General features: G+C 37.2%; 1 protein-coding gene across 1 annotated transcript in view; it reads right to left on the bottom strand.

The window, feature by feature from the left end:
* SLC25A40 (solute carrier family 25 member 40) overlaps positions 1-17,050 on the bottom strand; it is a 58,168-nt gene that overhangs the window by 30,933 nt on the left and 10,185 nt on the right. Inside the window, exons 2-3 of the mRNA XM_003782643.3 lie at positions 5,900-5,968; positions 4,724-4,842 (exon numbers count right to left, since the gene is read on the bottom strand). Coding sequence (XP_003782691.1) covers positions 4,724-4,817 — 94 coding nt within the window. The 5' untranslated portion in view covers positions 4,818-4,842; positions 5,900-5,968. The remainder of the gene's footprint in view (positions 1-4,723; positions 4,843-5,899; positions 5,969-17,050) is intronic.

Raw genomic sequence — 17,050 nt, forward strand, 5'->3', positions numbered from 1 at the left:
CTCAACAAAATCTTGACAAACACAATTCAGTCACACATCAATAAAATAATTCATCATAACCAGGTGGGCTTCATCCCAGGGATGTACGGCTATTTCAAAACATATAAATCCATGAACATAATTTAAAATACAACACAGTAAAAACAAAGACCACATGATCCTCTCAATAGACACAGAAAAAGCATTTGACAAAATTCAGCATCCTTTTTTGAGAAAAACACTCAAGAAAATAGGCATAGATGGCACATTTCTTAAACCAATAGAAGCCATCTACAACAAACCCACAGCCAATATCATATTGAATGGAGAATAACTGAAAGTATTTTCACTTAGTACCAGACCCAGACAGGGATGTCTGCTATCACCAGTGTACTATTCATTGCATGGCTGGAAGTCCTAGCCGTTGCAGTCAGGTAAGAAAAGGATATCAAGGGTATCCAAATGGGGATAGAGAAGGTCAAACTATTGCTTTTTGCTGATAATATGACCTTCTATTTGGAAAATCCCAAGGACTGAACCATGAGACTCCTGGAAGTGATCGAGAAATACAGTAGTATCTCAGGATATAAAATCAAGGTGCACAAATCAGTAGCCTTCACGTATGCTAACAAAAGGCAAGCTTAGAATCAAATCAAAGACACAATAACCTTCACAGTCGTATCAAAGAAAGTGAAACACCCTGGAATATAACTAACAAAGGATGTGAAGGATATCTACAGAGAGAACTATGAAACCCTGAGAAAAGAAATTGTAAAGGATTGTTAACAAATGAAAGAATATACGATGCTCATGGATGGAAAGAATCAACATTGTTAAAATATCTATACTACCCAAAGCAATCTACAGATTTAATGCAATCCCCACTAAAATACCAACATCATACTTTGAAAATCTTGAAAAAAATAGTTCTATGTTTTGTATGGAACCAGAAAAAGCCCAAATAGCCAAAACAATTCTACAAAATAAGATTAAAACTGGAGGAGGCATCATGTCACTAGACTTCAGGTTATACTATAAGTCTAGAGTAATCAAAACAGCATAGGCATAACATAAAACTAGAGACATGGATTTATGGAATAGAAACTAGAGATAAAACCAACCTTATATCACCATCTGACCTTCAATAAAGCAAACTGAAGAATGCACTTCAGAAAAGAATCTCTAACAAATTATGTTGGGAGAACTCATTAGCCACACATAAAAGACTAAAACCAGACCTGCACTGCTCACCACTCACAAAAATTCACTCACAACATCTAAGACACAAAATAATAAAAACTCTAGAAGAAAGTATGGGCAAAAAGTCTGTATCTTATCAGCCTAGGAATTAAATTTATGAAGAAGATCCCATTGGCAATTGCAGCAAGAACAAAAATAAACAAATGGGACACAATCAAGTTAAAAAGTTTGTAGAGAGCTAGGGCTGCAATCAACAAAGCCAAGTGGACAACCTTCAGAATGGGAGAAGATGTTTCTATGCTAAGAATCTGACAAAGGGCTAAAAACCAGTATCCACAAAGAACTCGAGCAGATCAACAAAAAAAAGAGCAAATGAACCCATTAAAAATTGTGCAAGAGATATAAACTGAATCTTTTCTCACAAGAACAGACGAATGGCCAACAAACTCGTGAAGAAATGCTCATCATCCCTAATCATCAGAGAAATGCAAATCAGAATCACTTTTAGATATCACCTCACCCCACTGACAATGGCCCACAAACAGCAGATGCTATTGGCTAGAGAAAAGAGGGAATACTCATGCACTGTTGGGGGGACTGCCAATAAGTACAGCCATTATGAAAAGAAGTATGGAGACTCCTCAAAGTACTAAAAGGAGACCTACCATTTGATCCTGCAATCTCATTACTTGGTATCTACCAAAAAGAGACAAAATCATCACAGGTTTATATCAGCCCAATTCACAATCACAAAGATGTGGAAACAACTCAAGCGCCCATCAACCCATGAATGAATTAATAACCTATGGTATGTATATACTGTGGAGTACTACTCAGCCATAAAAAGATAAAGATATTATAACTTTTGTAACAACCTGGAAGAACTGAAGAATATTCTCTTATGTAAAGTATCACAAAAATAGAAAAAAATAAAAAAACAAGTATCTCATGTACTCAATATAAAATTGAAACTAGCAGATTAACAACTACAGGCCCATATGAGAGAAAAACTCAATTAAATTTAAGATGAAGGAGGTGGTGAGGTGGTTCAGTAAGTTTCTACCCAATGGATACAAAGCACAGATATATGGCACACTTCCAGGGTGGAGGACTCAACTACAACTAGGACTTTATCTTACAAACACAAGCAAACAATGTAACCTAATTGTATGTACCTTCATATTAATCTGAAATTTTAAAAAAAGTTTCTACACAACCAACAACATAGCCAATACAGTGAGTAGACAACCCACAGAATAGGAGAAAATATGTGTATGTTATATATCTGATAAAGGGCTGATAACCAAAATCTACAAAAAACTCAAGCAAAGCACCTGGTTTTAAAAACCAAACAATCCCATTAAAAAGTGGGCAAGAGACATGAACAGAAACTTTTCAAAGGAAGACTGTCTAATGGCCAACAAACACACGAGAAAATGCTCAACATCTCTAATGATTAAGGAACACAAATCAAAACCACAATGACATTATCGCCTAACTCCAGTGAGAACGGCTCTGATCAAAAAGACCCAAAACAAGAAGTGCTCGTGTGGATGTGGAGAGAAAGGAACACTCTGGTGGGACTGTAAACTAATACAACTTTTATGGAACATAATATGGAGATATCTGAAAGAACTAAAAGTAGAACTACCATTAGATCTGGCGATTCCACTACTAGGTATTTACTCAAAGGAAAAAGGACATTTCACCATAAAGACACTTGTACTCAAATGTTGTTTACAGTAGTAGAAGTCACAATTGCTAGGATGTAGAAACAACTTAAATGCCCATCATTACATGAGTGAATTTATAAAATTTGGTAGTTGTTTATCATGGAGTACTACTCGGCCACTAAAACAAATGGTAATCTAGTATCTTTTGTAACAACCTGCACAGAGGTAGAGACCATTCTTCTAAGTGAAGCACTGCAAGGAAGGAAAAACAAACACCACATGTACTCAATACTAAATTGGAACTAGCTGATCAAGAGTTATGTGCACATAGGGAAGGAAAACTCAACAGGAATAAAAAAAGTCGGGGCACAGAGGGTTTCTGTTAATTCACATCTAACAGATATAATGCACTCACTCTGGGTGAAGGGCACACTTACAACTTTGACCTGAAATATACACAACAACTATGTAACCAAAACATGTGTATCCCTCTAATACTCTGAAATTAAGGAAAAAAGACACGCACATTCATGTTTACTGCAGTGCAATTTACAACTGCAAAGATGTGCAATCAACCCAAATGCCCATCAATTCATGAGTGGATTAACAAAATGTGGTATACGTACACTATGGAGAATTACTCAGCCATAAAAAAAAATTAATGTCTTTTTGCAGCAATTTGGATGGAATTGGGGACCATTATCCTAAGTGAAGTATCTCAAGAATGGAAAAATAAATACCACATATACTCTTCAATAAACTAGAAGTAACTAATGGGCACACATGTGCACAAAAAGAAGTAAAAGTCATTGGAAATCAAGCAAGATTTTGGGGGAACAAATGAAGGGCAAAAAGTTACCTATGGGGTACAACCAACACTATTCATGTGACAAGCACAGTAACAGCCCTGCTGACTCAAGCATTACAAAAGGTATCCAGGTAACAAAAATATTTGTACCACCTTAACATTTTGAAATTAATAAAAAGAAAGTATTTTTTAAAAAGTAAAAAAAGGGAAAAAATTGGCCAACCTAAAATCATTAAAATGCTAAACTGTCACCTATGACATTTAGCTATGTGTATAACAAATTTACTATAAGATGAAAAATGTGATCCAGGAAAATTCAAGAAATTTGCTGTTAATGCAAAGTAGAAAATATTATTTGTATTTGTTGCTACTATAAATTGTTCAAATTATGTATAATTCATCATACTAAGTTTTTATCACCCCCTTGCTTTGTATTATAAAAAAGGAAAATAGTCATAAAAGTTAATGATGATGGCTCGGCGCCTGTGGCTCAAGCGGCTAAGGCGCCAGCCACATACACCTAAGGTGGCGGGTTCGAATCCCCAGCCCGGGCCCGCCAAACAACAATGATGGCTGCAACCAAAAAATGGCCAGGCGTTGTGGCGGGTGCCTGTAGTCCCAGCTACTTGGGAGGCTGAGGCAGGAGACTCGCTTGAGCCCAGGAGTTGGAGGTTGCTGTGAGCAGTGAAGCCACGGCACTCTACCCAGGGGGATAGCTTGAGGCTCCGTCTCAAAAAAAAAAAAAAAAAAAAAAAGTTAATGATGATAAAAACCTCAAAGAACTCCTGAAAGCTCACAATTTTACAGATGAAAAAATTAAGTTCAGAGAAGTTAAGTACTGTCCCTAAATGTTTTCATTTTGAGAAGGGCAAAGCAAGAACTAAAATTGCTTGAATCTCTGTCCAGGGTTCTTTTCATATTACCATGCTAATGAAAAGAATATTAACAATCATGAACAATAAATGGTATTATCACCATGTCATCATTTCACTGATAATAAAACTCAAATGCAATCACTGATTCAATCACAATTATATGATTTATGTGTGCAACATAATTTTACCTATTAGTGATGTCAGTATAGCTCCAGTACAAGAAGAAAGCATTTGTTGAAGAGGTGTCACTTTGATAATCTGTGGTCCCTTTTCAGGATCCATATTTTTAACTAACTGAAAAAAATATCTGTTAAAGAAAAGCAAAATATAAAATTAGAATATGCCCTCTGATATTCCAAAAATGGTAATGTACTTTAGCTAAGCTGTGTGATAAGCATCATATCTGCTCACTCGGCTAAGAGAGTTGGAAGCAGACTCTGACCATGTAATAAATTGAAAGCAGTTGACCAAAAAGTCCAGAATCTATGAATTTAGCCTCATAAACTTTCTTCAGTCTAGTAGAGAGTATAAGTGAATATAGCACTATCTTTAATATATATTGTATACCAGAAGTTGCTGGATAGGTATAAAGTAGAAACACATAACCTTAGGAGGAGGTATTATCTTACAAAAATTTGATAAAAAAAGCAATACACACTCTTTTTTAAGAGATAATACAGAAAGTATAAAAATCACTTTATAAACTATGAATAGTCACTGGCAATACATGGTTGTCATCTTTCCAAATGTCAATGTACACTCGTAATCTGTATACATACAGATTACATCTAACTAAATACCATATATATTAATCAAATACATATACACATTCATGTACTATGTACATGCAACTTTTTGAAAAACAAAAACAGGTTAATCCTATTCACACTTGTTTAGTAGACTGCTTTACACTTGAAAATGTATTATACACATTGTGTCAATAAATGTGTTTACATAACATAAATGCTTGCACAGTATTTAATTATATTTATTTAATTGGTCTCATATTGGTAGACAATAGCTTCTTACCAATTTCTCAATTGTAAATCATTCTAATATCCTTATACATAAATCTTTTTATAGGAGAGAAAGTAAGATTACTCAGCTAAACTGCAGTAGAACTTCAGTAGAATAGTTGACCATCTCCTTAAGTTGACCTAACCTTCATAGACCAAACATGCACCACATATATGTATCAGTCCAGCAGGCCGAGTTCCTTATGTTGACCATCTCTGTATGTTGACCAGTTTGTTACAGTTCCTTGAATGGTCAATTTACAAAGGTTCTACCATATTTTTAAAGGACATTATTGATACCATAAATGATAGTTTTATTATTTCTTTAGACTTTTGTTATCTACCTACCTGGTTTAAGTCTTGTCGTCAATTCTATGGTCCAATATTTTATTGTTTGTAACATTAGTAGCGAAAACCCTATAATTAAAAAAAGAGTAACTGTTTTATTTTTCCACAGGAAAGGGATAAAAGTCAAAAGGAAAGCGGTTTACGAAAACACATACTAAACAAATACTTATTAAACACTTTCTACTGAGTGATTTGAGGACTTACAACAAGCACTCCACAAATGCATGTTAATTAGAATAACATGAAGTTTTTATGAAAATGCTTTCATAACTCTAATGCTTGCGGTTGTGGAGTGCTTGTTGTAAGTCCTCAAATCACTCAGTAGAAAGTGTTTAATAAGTATTTGTTAGTATGTGTTTTCGTATACCACTTTCTTTTAGGCTTTTATCCCTTTCCTGTGGATACTACTTTATAAATAAGCAAGCAAACAACTCCAGAACCTGAACTGTGATCAACTTTACCATCATTTATAGTGAAACAACTAGATTTTACAACACAAAATTAAGATCCAGCATCATCAATGAAGTTTATTTTTTGGGGGGGGGAGTAGGAAATTTAACCTGAATCTAGACAAGCTTTAGATCTAACATGCAATTTAAAGAAAATTTAGAGATTAGATTAACAGGATAATGGATGCCACAAAGTAGCAGAAGTTGTAATATTCCAGCCTACAGAGCTAATGTCTTAGTTTTTTCAAATTCAACTAAGGTGAGGAAAAAAGATTGTAGAAGAACTGTTCTAGACTGAAAGGATCTTAAGAGTCAACCATCCAAGTGCCCATCGATCCAAGAATGGATCAACAAACTGTGGTATATGTACACCATGGAATACTATGCAGCCATAAAGAAAGATGGAAGACTTTACGTCCTTCATGTTCACATGGATGGAGCTGGAAAATGTTCTTCTTAGCAAAGTATCACAAGAATGGAAGAAAAAGTATCCAATGTACACACCCCTATTATGAAACTAATTTATAACTTTTATATGAAAGCTATAACCAAATAACAGCCTAAGAATATGGGGGGGGGAGGGAGAGGGAAGGCGGGAATGGGTGGAGGGAGGGGGATTGGAGGGATCATTTCTGAGGTTTATCTTACAAGGGTACAAGTGAATCTTTCTATGAGTAGAATGTGAACGTTTTAAAATAATAACTAAGAAAATGACATGAAGGCTATGTTAACCAGTTTGATGGAAGTGTTTCGGATTGTGTGTGAAAACCCCACACTGTACCCCAGAAGTGCATTACTGTACATAGATACCATTCAATAAAAAAAAAGAGAGAGAGAGAAAAAGTCAACCAAAAGGCCCCTGGTTCAAGCAAACAAAAAAAAATTTTTTTTTTTGGAGACAGAGTCTTTACTGTGTCACCTGTCACAGGGCCATGGCATCACAGCTCTCAGCAACCGCCAACTCTTAGGCTTAAGCAATTCTCTTGCCTCAGCCTCCCTGGTAGCTGGGACTACAGGCGCCCACCACAATGCTTGGCTATAAGTAAACAAATTTTAAAAAGCCAATTTGAGGATAACTACAGAAATCTTAACTTGGATAGTTACAGCAAACATAACAAAATATTAGACAGTATCTGTTGAGATACTGCTACTGTAGTTATGTAAAATGTATCTTTTTTTTTTTTTTCAAAACAAAGAGTCTCACTTTGTCACCCTTAGTAGAGTGCCCTGGCTTCGTAGCTCAAAGCAAACTCAAACTCCTGGACTTCATATGCCCAAGGTGGCAGGTTCAAACCCAGCCTTGGCCAAAAAAAAATTAGGTATAGTATTATTTTATTCTTTGGCATATTTCTCATTTGAGTGATTTTTTTTTTAGTAGATTGCTGTCGTTTAAAAAGTCATGAAATTTTTCACATGAATTTGTTAAATTATATTTCAGACATAAAACGACTTTCAAAGTCTCAACACTTAATTGTGATTTTTCTGATGTCCACACTTTATTTACCATAGAAAAAACACATTCAGTCACAGCATTAGTTCCTGGTAAGGACAGCGCATATCCCACAATTTTTAGTGCATTATTGTATGGAACATAGTTTGTTTCAAAATGATGAAATATTTCTAACCATTTGTTCTCTATTGTGATTTTTGCTGATGCCCAAGAGTTAACCTTTTCCTTATCAATATATTTTTTAAAGAATGATACCTTGTAAGTCATAAGTGTCACTTTCAAGGCTGGAGCTAGACATTTATAAAATATAAATAGTACGAGTACTGTCTGCTAAATTCATGAAATAAATAAATTACCTAAATTATCTGAATAGCTGATTTGTTGACATCACTTGTTTAACTAGCACTAGCACGCAGTACGATGTGTATCGTCTAAGAGATAGTTACAAAATGTTTTTGTGGTTGCCAATGCCAAAAAATGCCATTGTTCATTAAGTCCAAACAATGATGGTCGAATTCTAACAACTGATCAACAATGCGAACTTTGATAAGCAATTCTCGATAATCAGTTCTCAACAATTATTTGTTATTATTAAAGTTTAACATTATAAAATTAACAAAAATAATATAAAACTCATATCCTGGCAAAACAGACACGTGGCAGTGTTGGGACCACATTGCCACTGAAAGACCACCACACACATGTAAAGACAAAAAGTGCTTTATTTTGTAAGCATATGCCTGGGCCACTCTTCCCTTCAGAGTGGCTGGAGGAAAGGTGACCCCCTAGTGAAGTGAGTTGAGGTTTTTAAAGCACATAGAGGAATTTCATCGGTTGTTTTATCTGGCGGGGCTGCTATTGGCTGAGCTGTTTATGGTTAGTGACCCTCTAGAGGGGGCTACTCGTTTGTTCCAGACAGTTTGGCTCCTTCTGAGCTAATTGTCCTTGCCTAGAAGGGAGGGAGGGAGGGAGGAAGCCAGTCTCCTTCTGATACTGATTCCACCTGGGCGAATTTGCACAGGAGAGGAGTAGGGAGTTTAGAATAGCCTTTTCATTTCCAAATGAAGTTACATTAACCTCTTCATTCCCAAATGGAGTTACATTAACCTTTTCAGCAGCCGAATATTCCCTTCCCTTTCTCCTGCCATTCCCTAGCTTGTTGTGCATTCTTTCCAAAGATTGGGACTTTTTAAAAACACTGCAGGACACAGGACAAATTGTTAAAAATCGGGACTGTCCCGCCAAAAGCTGGATGTCTGGTTACCTTAGTCTACAGGCACACAACCACCACACATAGCTAATATTTTTTGTTTTTTGTTTTTTTCTAGAGATGGTATCCTGAGACTGATCTCAAACTCCTTCCCTTAAGCAATCCTCCCACTTCAGCCTCCCAAAGTGCTGGGATTATTGGCATAAGCTACCACACCACTGTTAACACCTATCTTAGGAAGGCTGACAACTTAAATACGTGCATCTGAAATTAAAGCCAGAAAATTTGGCGTATTTCCAGCAATTATTTAAAATGTATGAGAAACCAGCAGAAATTTACATGTAACTTCTTAAAATTGTAAACTATTGAAATTTTTTATTTTAGAATGTATACTAGGATTGTCCAACCTGTGACCAACAAGTCAAATCAAATATGCTGATTTTGTGAGGACTTTTTTTGTGTATCTGTGGTATCAGGTTATCACAAAAAAATACACATGTACCTTTTCTTCTTGCTAATCAGCTTTTGTTCTTTTTCTTTCTTTCTTTCTTTTTTTTTTGAGACAGAGTCTCACTATGTTGCCCTTGGTGGAATGCTGTGCTTTCATAGCTCACAGCAACCTCAAACTCCTGGGCTCAAGCAATTCCCTAGTCTCAAGCCTCCCAAGATGCTGGGACTACAGGCACATGCCACAACACCTGATTATATTTAGGGTCTCGCTTTTGCTCAGGCTGGTCTTGAACTCCTTAGCTCAAGCAATATGCCCATCTCAGCCTCCCCAAATGCTAGGATTACAGGTATGAGCCACTGTGACTGGCTGCTAATCAGCTTTTGTTAGTGTTTGTGTATTTAATGTGTGGCTCAAGACAACTCTCATTCTTCAAATGTGCGACAAAGAAAAAAATATATACCCTTGGATATACTAAGTATTTTATTTTATTTTATTTTGAGACAGAGCCTCAAGCTGTCCCCCTGGGTAGAGTGCCGTGGCATCACAGCTCACAGCAACCTCCAACTCCTGGGCTCAAGCAAGTCTCTTGCCTCCGCCTCCCAAGTAGCTGGGACCACAGGCACCCGCCACAACGCCCAGCTATTTTTTGGTTGCAGCCGTCATTGTTGTTTGGCGGGTCAGGGCTGGGGATTCGAACCTCGCCACCCTAGGTGTACGTGGCTGGCACCCTAGCCGGTTGGGCTATAGGCGCTGAGCCTATACTAAGTATTTTAGAAAAATAAGATATTAATGGCCTCCTAAAATCATAACATATATCTAATTATAACACAATCTGAAAAATGAGTCTCCTTTTCAATTTATCTGAAAAATAACATGTAAAATGCAAAGTCAAATGAGAGATTTAGTAGCAGATGAAGAAAAATTGGGGCCTGGCACCGTGGCTCAGCCTGTAATCTAGCACTCTAGGAAGCCGAGATAGGTAGACTGCCTGAGCTCATGAGTTCCAGCCCAGCCTGAGCAAGAGCAAGACCCCATCTCTAAAATTAGCTAAGTGTTAGAGTGGATGCCTATTGTCCCAGCCCCTTGGGATGCTAAGGCAAGAGGATTGCTTAAGCCCAGGAGTTTGAGGTGGCTGTAAGCTAAGATACCATAGTACTCTAGCAAGAGCAACAAAGACTGTCTCAAAAAAAAAAAAAAAAAAGAAAGAAAGAAAGAAAGAAAAAAAAAGTATTGGGAAATGGAAAATCTTAGTGGATTGTCTGGAACTCATAATGTATTCTCTAATACTTTGAACTCATTGCAGTCTTACCAACCTACTCATATTTCTTTATTCTGTGTACCAGACACTGTTCCTTTCCCAGAGAGGACACAATCTACTAGGAGAGACCACTTTAACAAAATACAACAGTACCATCCAAGGGACTGTAACAAACTGGTCAGTATGCAGAGGTGGTCAAGACACTGAACTAGATTCAGCCTACTGTACTGATACATGAATGTGGTACATGTCCAGTCTATGAAAATTAGGCAAACTTAAGCAGGTGGTCAATGTAGGGAGGGAGTAAGTTACAGAGGATTTACTGTATTTTTATTGATACATAATAGATACAGATATTTTGGAGGAACATGTGATAATTTGATAAATAATATGTAAAAATCTTGGGTAATTAGCATATCCGTTACTCTAAATATTTATCTTATTTCATGCTAGTGACATTCGCATTATTTTCTCCTAGCTATTAATATTTTGAAATGTACAACAGATTATCGTTAACTATAGTTACTTACTTAATCAACTGAACACTAGGTCTTATGTCTTCTAACTGTATATTTGTACCCATTAATCAATGTTTCTTCGTATCTCTTCTTCCCTGCTCTCTGGTAACCACCAATCTATTCTACATCTTCACAAGATCCATTTTTTATAGCTACTACAATGAGAACATGTGATATTTGTCTTTCTGTGTCTGGCTTACTTTACTTAACATAATGTCTTCCAGGTTCATCCATGTTATCACAAATTACAGGATTTCATTCTTTTTTAATGGATGAATAGTATTCCATTGTGTATTTATACCACGTTTTCTGTATCCATTTATCTGTAAATGCAAACTTAGATTGAGTTCATAATTGGGCTACCGTGAATAATGCTGCAAAAACATGGAATGCAAATATCTCTTTGATATACTGATTTTCTTTCAACTGGATACCTACTCTTTAGTGCAGTGATTTTCAACCAGTATGTGGGAACACACTGGTGTGCTGTCATCTTAGGTGTGCCAGGAAAAATTTTAAAGATTAAAATTCTATTTTAAAATTCTAAGTCTATTTTCCAAACAGACTTAAAGCACAGTAAGTATATTTTTTAACTTTTTTTTTTTTTTGAGACAGAGCCTCAAGCTGTCCCCCTGGGTAGAGTGCTGTGGCATCACAGCTCACAGCAACCTCCAACTCCTGGGCTCAAGCGAGTCTCCTGCCTCAGCCTCCCAAGTAGCTGAGACCACAGGCACCCGCCACAACACCTGGCTATTTTTTTGGTTGCAGCCATCATTGTTGTTTGGTGGGCCTGGGCTGGATTCGAACCCGCCACCTTAGGTGTATGTGGCTGGAGCCTTAGCCACTTGAGCCACAGGCGCTGAGCCTTAACTCTTTTTTAAAATCAATGTAAGTTTAACTACAGGTTCAAGTGTGCTGTGAGATAAAAAAGGTTGAAAAACACTGCTTTAGTGAAATGATGAGTTCATATGGTAGTTCTATTTTTAGTTTTTGAGTTATCTCCATACTGTTTTCCATACTGTACTAATTTGCATTCCCACCAACATTGTCCAAGTATTTCCCGTTCTCCACATCTTTGCCTACATCCATCATTCCGTTTTTGATAAAAGCCACTTTAACTGGGGTGAGATCATGTTTCATTATGGCTGATATTAGCATTTCTCTAATAAACAGTAATGCTGAGAATTTTTTCATATACTGTTGGCCATATGTACATCTTCTTTTGAAAAATCTCTATTTAGAGGCTTCAGCCCTATATACCAAGGGTCTCAGGTTCAAACCTGGCCCCAGCCAAACTGCAACAAAAAAATGGCCAGGTGTTGTGGCAGGCATCCCAGCTACTTGGGATGCTGAGACAGGAGAATTGCCTGGACCCAGAAGTTGGAGGTAGCTGTGAGTTGTGTGACACCATGGCACTCTACTGAGGGTGATAAAGTGAGACTCTGTCGCTAAAAAAAAAAGAAAGAAACATCTCTATTTAGGTATTTTGCCCACTTTTTAATAAGATTATTTTTTGATTGAGTTCATTATACACATATATTCTGGTTATTAACCGCTTTTCAGATGGATACTTTGCATATATTCTCACATTCTGTGGGTTGTCTATTTACTTTTTGTTTTGTTTTATAGACACTTTTGCCTCTGCCTCCCAAGTACTGGGACTACAAGGGCCCGCCACAATGCCTGGCTGTTTTTAGAGGTGAGGGCTTGCTCTAGCTCAGGGTCCTCTCAACCTGTGAGCTCAGGCAATTCACCCACTTTGGCCTCTCAAGTGCTAGGATTACAGGCCTGAGCCACTGCACCTGGCCAACTTTGAAGGTCTTAATAAAGAAAGCCTATGCCTGGGCCAATATCCTGAAGCATTTTTTCATGTTTTCTTCTTCATAGTTTCAGGCCTTGCATTTGATTTTTGCATATAGTGGTGGTGGGGGGGGGAAGGGTCTAGTTTCCTTATCCTGCATATGATTATTCAGTTTCCTAGCACCATTTAATTGTCATTTCCCTGTTACATGATCTTGCACCTTTGTCAAAATGAATCCTGTCTTTATATTTCGGTTCTCTATGATGTTCTAGTGGTCTATGTGGGTGTTTTTGATTCCAGTACCATGCTGATTCATTTACTATAGCTTTGTAGTACGTTTTAAAGTCACATAGTGGAATTCTCTGGCTTTGCTCTTTTTTAGGATTGCTTTAGCTATTTGAGGGCTGTTTGGTTCCATATAAATTTTAGGATGTTTTTTCTATTTCTGTTAAGAAAGTCATTGGCATTTTGACAGAGATTGTAGTGAATCTGTAAAATCCTTTGGGTAGTATTGATATCCTAATATTCTTACAATCCATGAGAATGAGATATCCTTTTTTGTGTGTTTATTTCCTCTTCAATTTCTTCATAGTTTTCCTTATATAGATCTTTCACTTCTTTGGTTAAGCTAATTCCTAGTACCTTAAAGCCTACATAGCTATTGTAAATGGGACTGCTTTCTTAATTTCTTTTCTAGATTGGTCATTTGGAAAATATAAATGCTACTCATTTTTCCTATGTTGACTCTGTGTCCTGAAACTTTTCTTAAATTAGTTTATCAGTTCTAAAAGTTTTTTTGGTGGAGTCTTTAGGTTTTTCTAAGTATATTAGATCATGTCATCTGCAAACAAGGCTAATACTTTTTTCTTTTCAGTTTGGGTGCCCATAATCTGTTTTTCTTGACTAAATGCTCTGACTAGGAATTCCAGTACAAAACTGAATGAAAGTGATGTGATGTAAGTGGGCATTCTTGTCTTGTTCCAGATGTTAGAGGAAAGGCTTTCAATTTTTCACATTCAGTATTTTAGTTGCAAATTGGTCATAAATGGCCTTTATTATTTAGAGGTATGTTCCTTCTATACTCAGTTTGTTGAGGGTTTTTACACAAAGAAATGCTGCATTTTATCAAATGCTTTTTTAGCATCTATTGAAATGCCTATATGGTTTTTGTTCTTGGTTCTATTATGATATGCCACATTTATTGATTTGTGTATGTTGAACCAATCTTGCAGCCCTGGAATGAATCCCACTTGACATGCTGAATGATCTTAATGTATTGAATTCAGTTTGTTAGTATTTTGCTGAGAATTTTTGCATGTACATTAACCAGTGATACTGGCCTGTAATTTGTGTGTGTTATGTCCTTGTCTGCTGGTTTTGGTGCCAGGCTAATGCTGGCTTCATAAAATGAGTTTGAAGATTCAGTCTTTTTGAAGAGCTTGAGAGTTGGTATTATTCTTGAAATATTTGGTAAACTTTAGTGACAACATCACATCCTGGGCTTTTTTTGATGGGTAATTTTATTATGGCTCAGATCTTGTTACTCATTATTGGTTTATTCACATTTTCGATGTCTTTATGGTTCATCTTAGTAGGATGTAATTTTATCCATTTCTTCAAAGTTTTCCAATTTTTAATATACAGTTGTTCACAATAGTCTAAAGCTGCATATCAAGGGAGGGGATCGGATGGGGTGTCAGGCAGTTCCTGATACACCCTCTTTTAAACTTTTTGTATTTCTGTGATCTCAGTTGTTTTTGTTTCTATTTGGGTTTTTTTTTTTTTTTAGTCTAATGGTTTGTTGATTTTTCTCTTTTCAAAAACTCGAGTATTCATTTTGTTGATCTCCTGAAGTGTTATTTTAGTCTCAATTTCATTTACTTATGACCTAATCTTTATTATTTCTTTCCTTCTAATTTCATATTGGCTTGTTCTGCTTTTCTAGTTCCTTAAGATGTATCATTAGGTTTACTGGAAGACTTTTTACTTTTTAAATATAGGCATTTATTGATACAAATTTCTCTCTAAGCACTACTTTTGCTATGTCCCACAGATTTTGGTATGTTGTATTTCCATATTTATTCAAGAAATGTTTGGCTTGGCGCCTATAGCTCAACCGGCTAAGGGAGTGAAAAGCTTTTTTTTTCTATTTATCTCTGCAGACCTCTTCTAGTAGTTCTCTTCCTCTCCTTGATAGTATATATGCTTTGTTTGAATGTAGGTAAGAATTGTTTATAATTAGTTAATTTTCTAAGTGTATTCTGGTATTTTTTTAGAAGTATGTATTAGATGTTTTAAGGGGGCTTCGAATGTTGTAGGTGGGTTGAAAGTTTTCACTTTTCATTGGTGTTTTTATGTCCCTAAAAAAAAAAGGCTAACCATGTTAAGTAGAGGTCAGCCTCAAACAAAGGGCAAAATGACTTCCCTCCACAGTTTGTCTGGGCAACCAGAGGCTTGCGAAGGGAAGCCCGGGAACTCCCCAAGGTGGGAATGGCCCTGAACCTTGGCTACCGCTCAGTCTCTCAAAAATAAAGAAGAGCAATGAGAATGACCCTGGGTATTTGATTTCTTCCGGTGTGGGGAAGTTTAAGATAATTTTAGGTTTCTCTAGGACTTTGGCTAAGCACAACCAATTATGATACAAAAAGTTTCAAAGTGTGTCTCAACCCTGATTTGTAACTAAATTTCATTTTTGTTGCCTTGGTAAACTCTGGGAAAGAGGAGGTTGGAAAAGCACAGCATTCAACACCAAGACCTGCTCATGCCAGAAAGCCTACTTTCCTTTTTGTTACAGGGCATTTAGAAAAAGCTTATACAGATTCTATAGAGTTAAATGTGCAAACATTGCACAGCCATTTTCTCCAGGATGATAAGCCCCATTTTGATTGATACTCTGAGGCTACTAGAAGGAAGTGGCGGAAAATATGCTGCAGGGGGGTTGGGGGGGACCAGGCTCCCTGATACCTTGGAGCTGTGCTACTGGCATGTTATAAGCACAGGAGAATCAGTGGGCACTAAGCGCTACACTGGTAAGAGTGGCTAATTCCAGACAAGCGCAGGGGCTGAGAAGGCCACTGTCCTCAGGGACTCTTCCCCAAACATTGGAAGGTTGCTTCCTTTTGTTTGCTTGGAATTGGTCAGAGGACGCTCTGGATGGGATTGATTAAGATGCTGCATGTTTGTTCTTTCTCACAGATGGGTAACATATTCTTGCAAAAGAGAACACCCCGCTGGGTTGTATTCTGGAACACTGGGACAAGTTTGATCCCCAGATGCTGAAAAAAGAATGTATGGTTTTCTTCTGCACCCAGGCCTGGCCTCAGTATCAACTCTCCACTGGTAAACAATTGCCCCCAGAGGGTACTCTTAATTATAACACCATTTTTCAGTTAGATACTTTTTGTAAACAGGAAGAAAAGTGGTCCAAGGTACCCCACAAGTGAGCTTTCTTTTCCCTCAGGGACAACCTCCAACTGTGCTAAGAACTATCAGATAGATTCTACTCTCTTAGCTATAGTAACTTCGCCAAAGGTCAGGGATTCTCGAAGGAGACACCGTCACCACCTAGTTCAAACCCTCCATCTACTTCTCCCACTTTCCTCCGTGTGTTCAGAAAACTCCAAGAGGGAGGCTGTCCTAAGAGTTTTTTCTGGTCCTACTGTGACCCCCCCCTCCAGAAGGCAACCATATCCTTCTTTGTGTCCCTTGGTTGAGCCTATGAATGACGAAAGGAGAAGTGAATGAGTATACACTTCATTTTCTCTAGCAGACTTAAAGCAAATTAAAGTTGATTTAGGAAAATTTTCTGATGACCCCGATAAGTACATAGACATTCTCCAAGGGCTAGGACAAAGCTTTGACCTCTCTTGGAGAGAGATAATGTTGCTATTAGATCAAACTTTAACGTTTAATGAAAAAAAAAATGAAGTCCTGGGCTCGGCGCCTATGGCTCAACCGGCTAAGGCGTCAGCCATGTACACCTAGGGTGGCGGGTTCGTATCCCCAGCCCGGACC

The sequence above is a fragment of the Otolemur garnettii genome, unplaced genomic scaffold (assembly GCF_000181295.1).
Source record: "Otolemur garnettii isolate 467f Iridium unplaced genomic scaffold, OtoGar3 scaffold00005, whole genome shotgun sequence".
Classification (NCBI taxonomy): domain Eukaryota; kingdom Metazoa; phylum Chordata; class Mammalia; order Primates; family Galagidae; genus Otolemur; species Otolemur garnettii.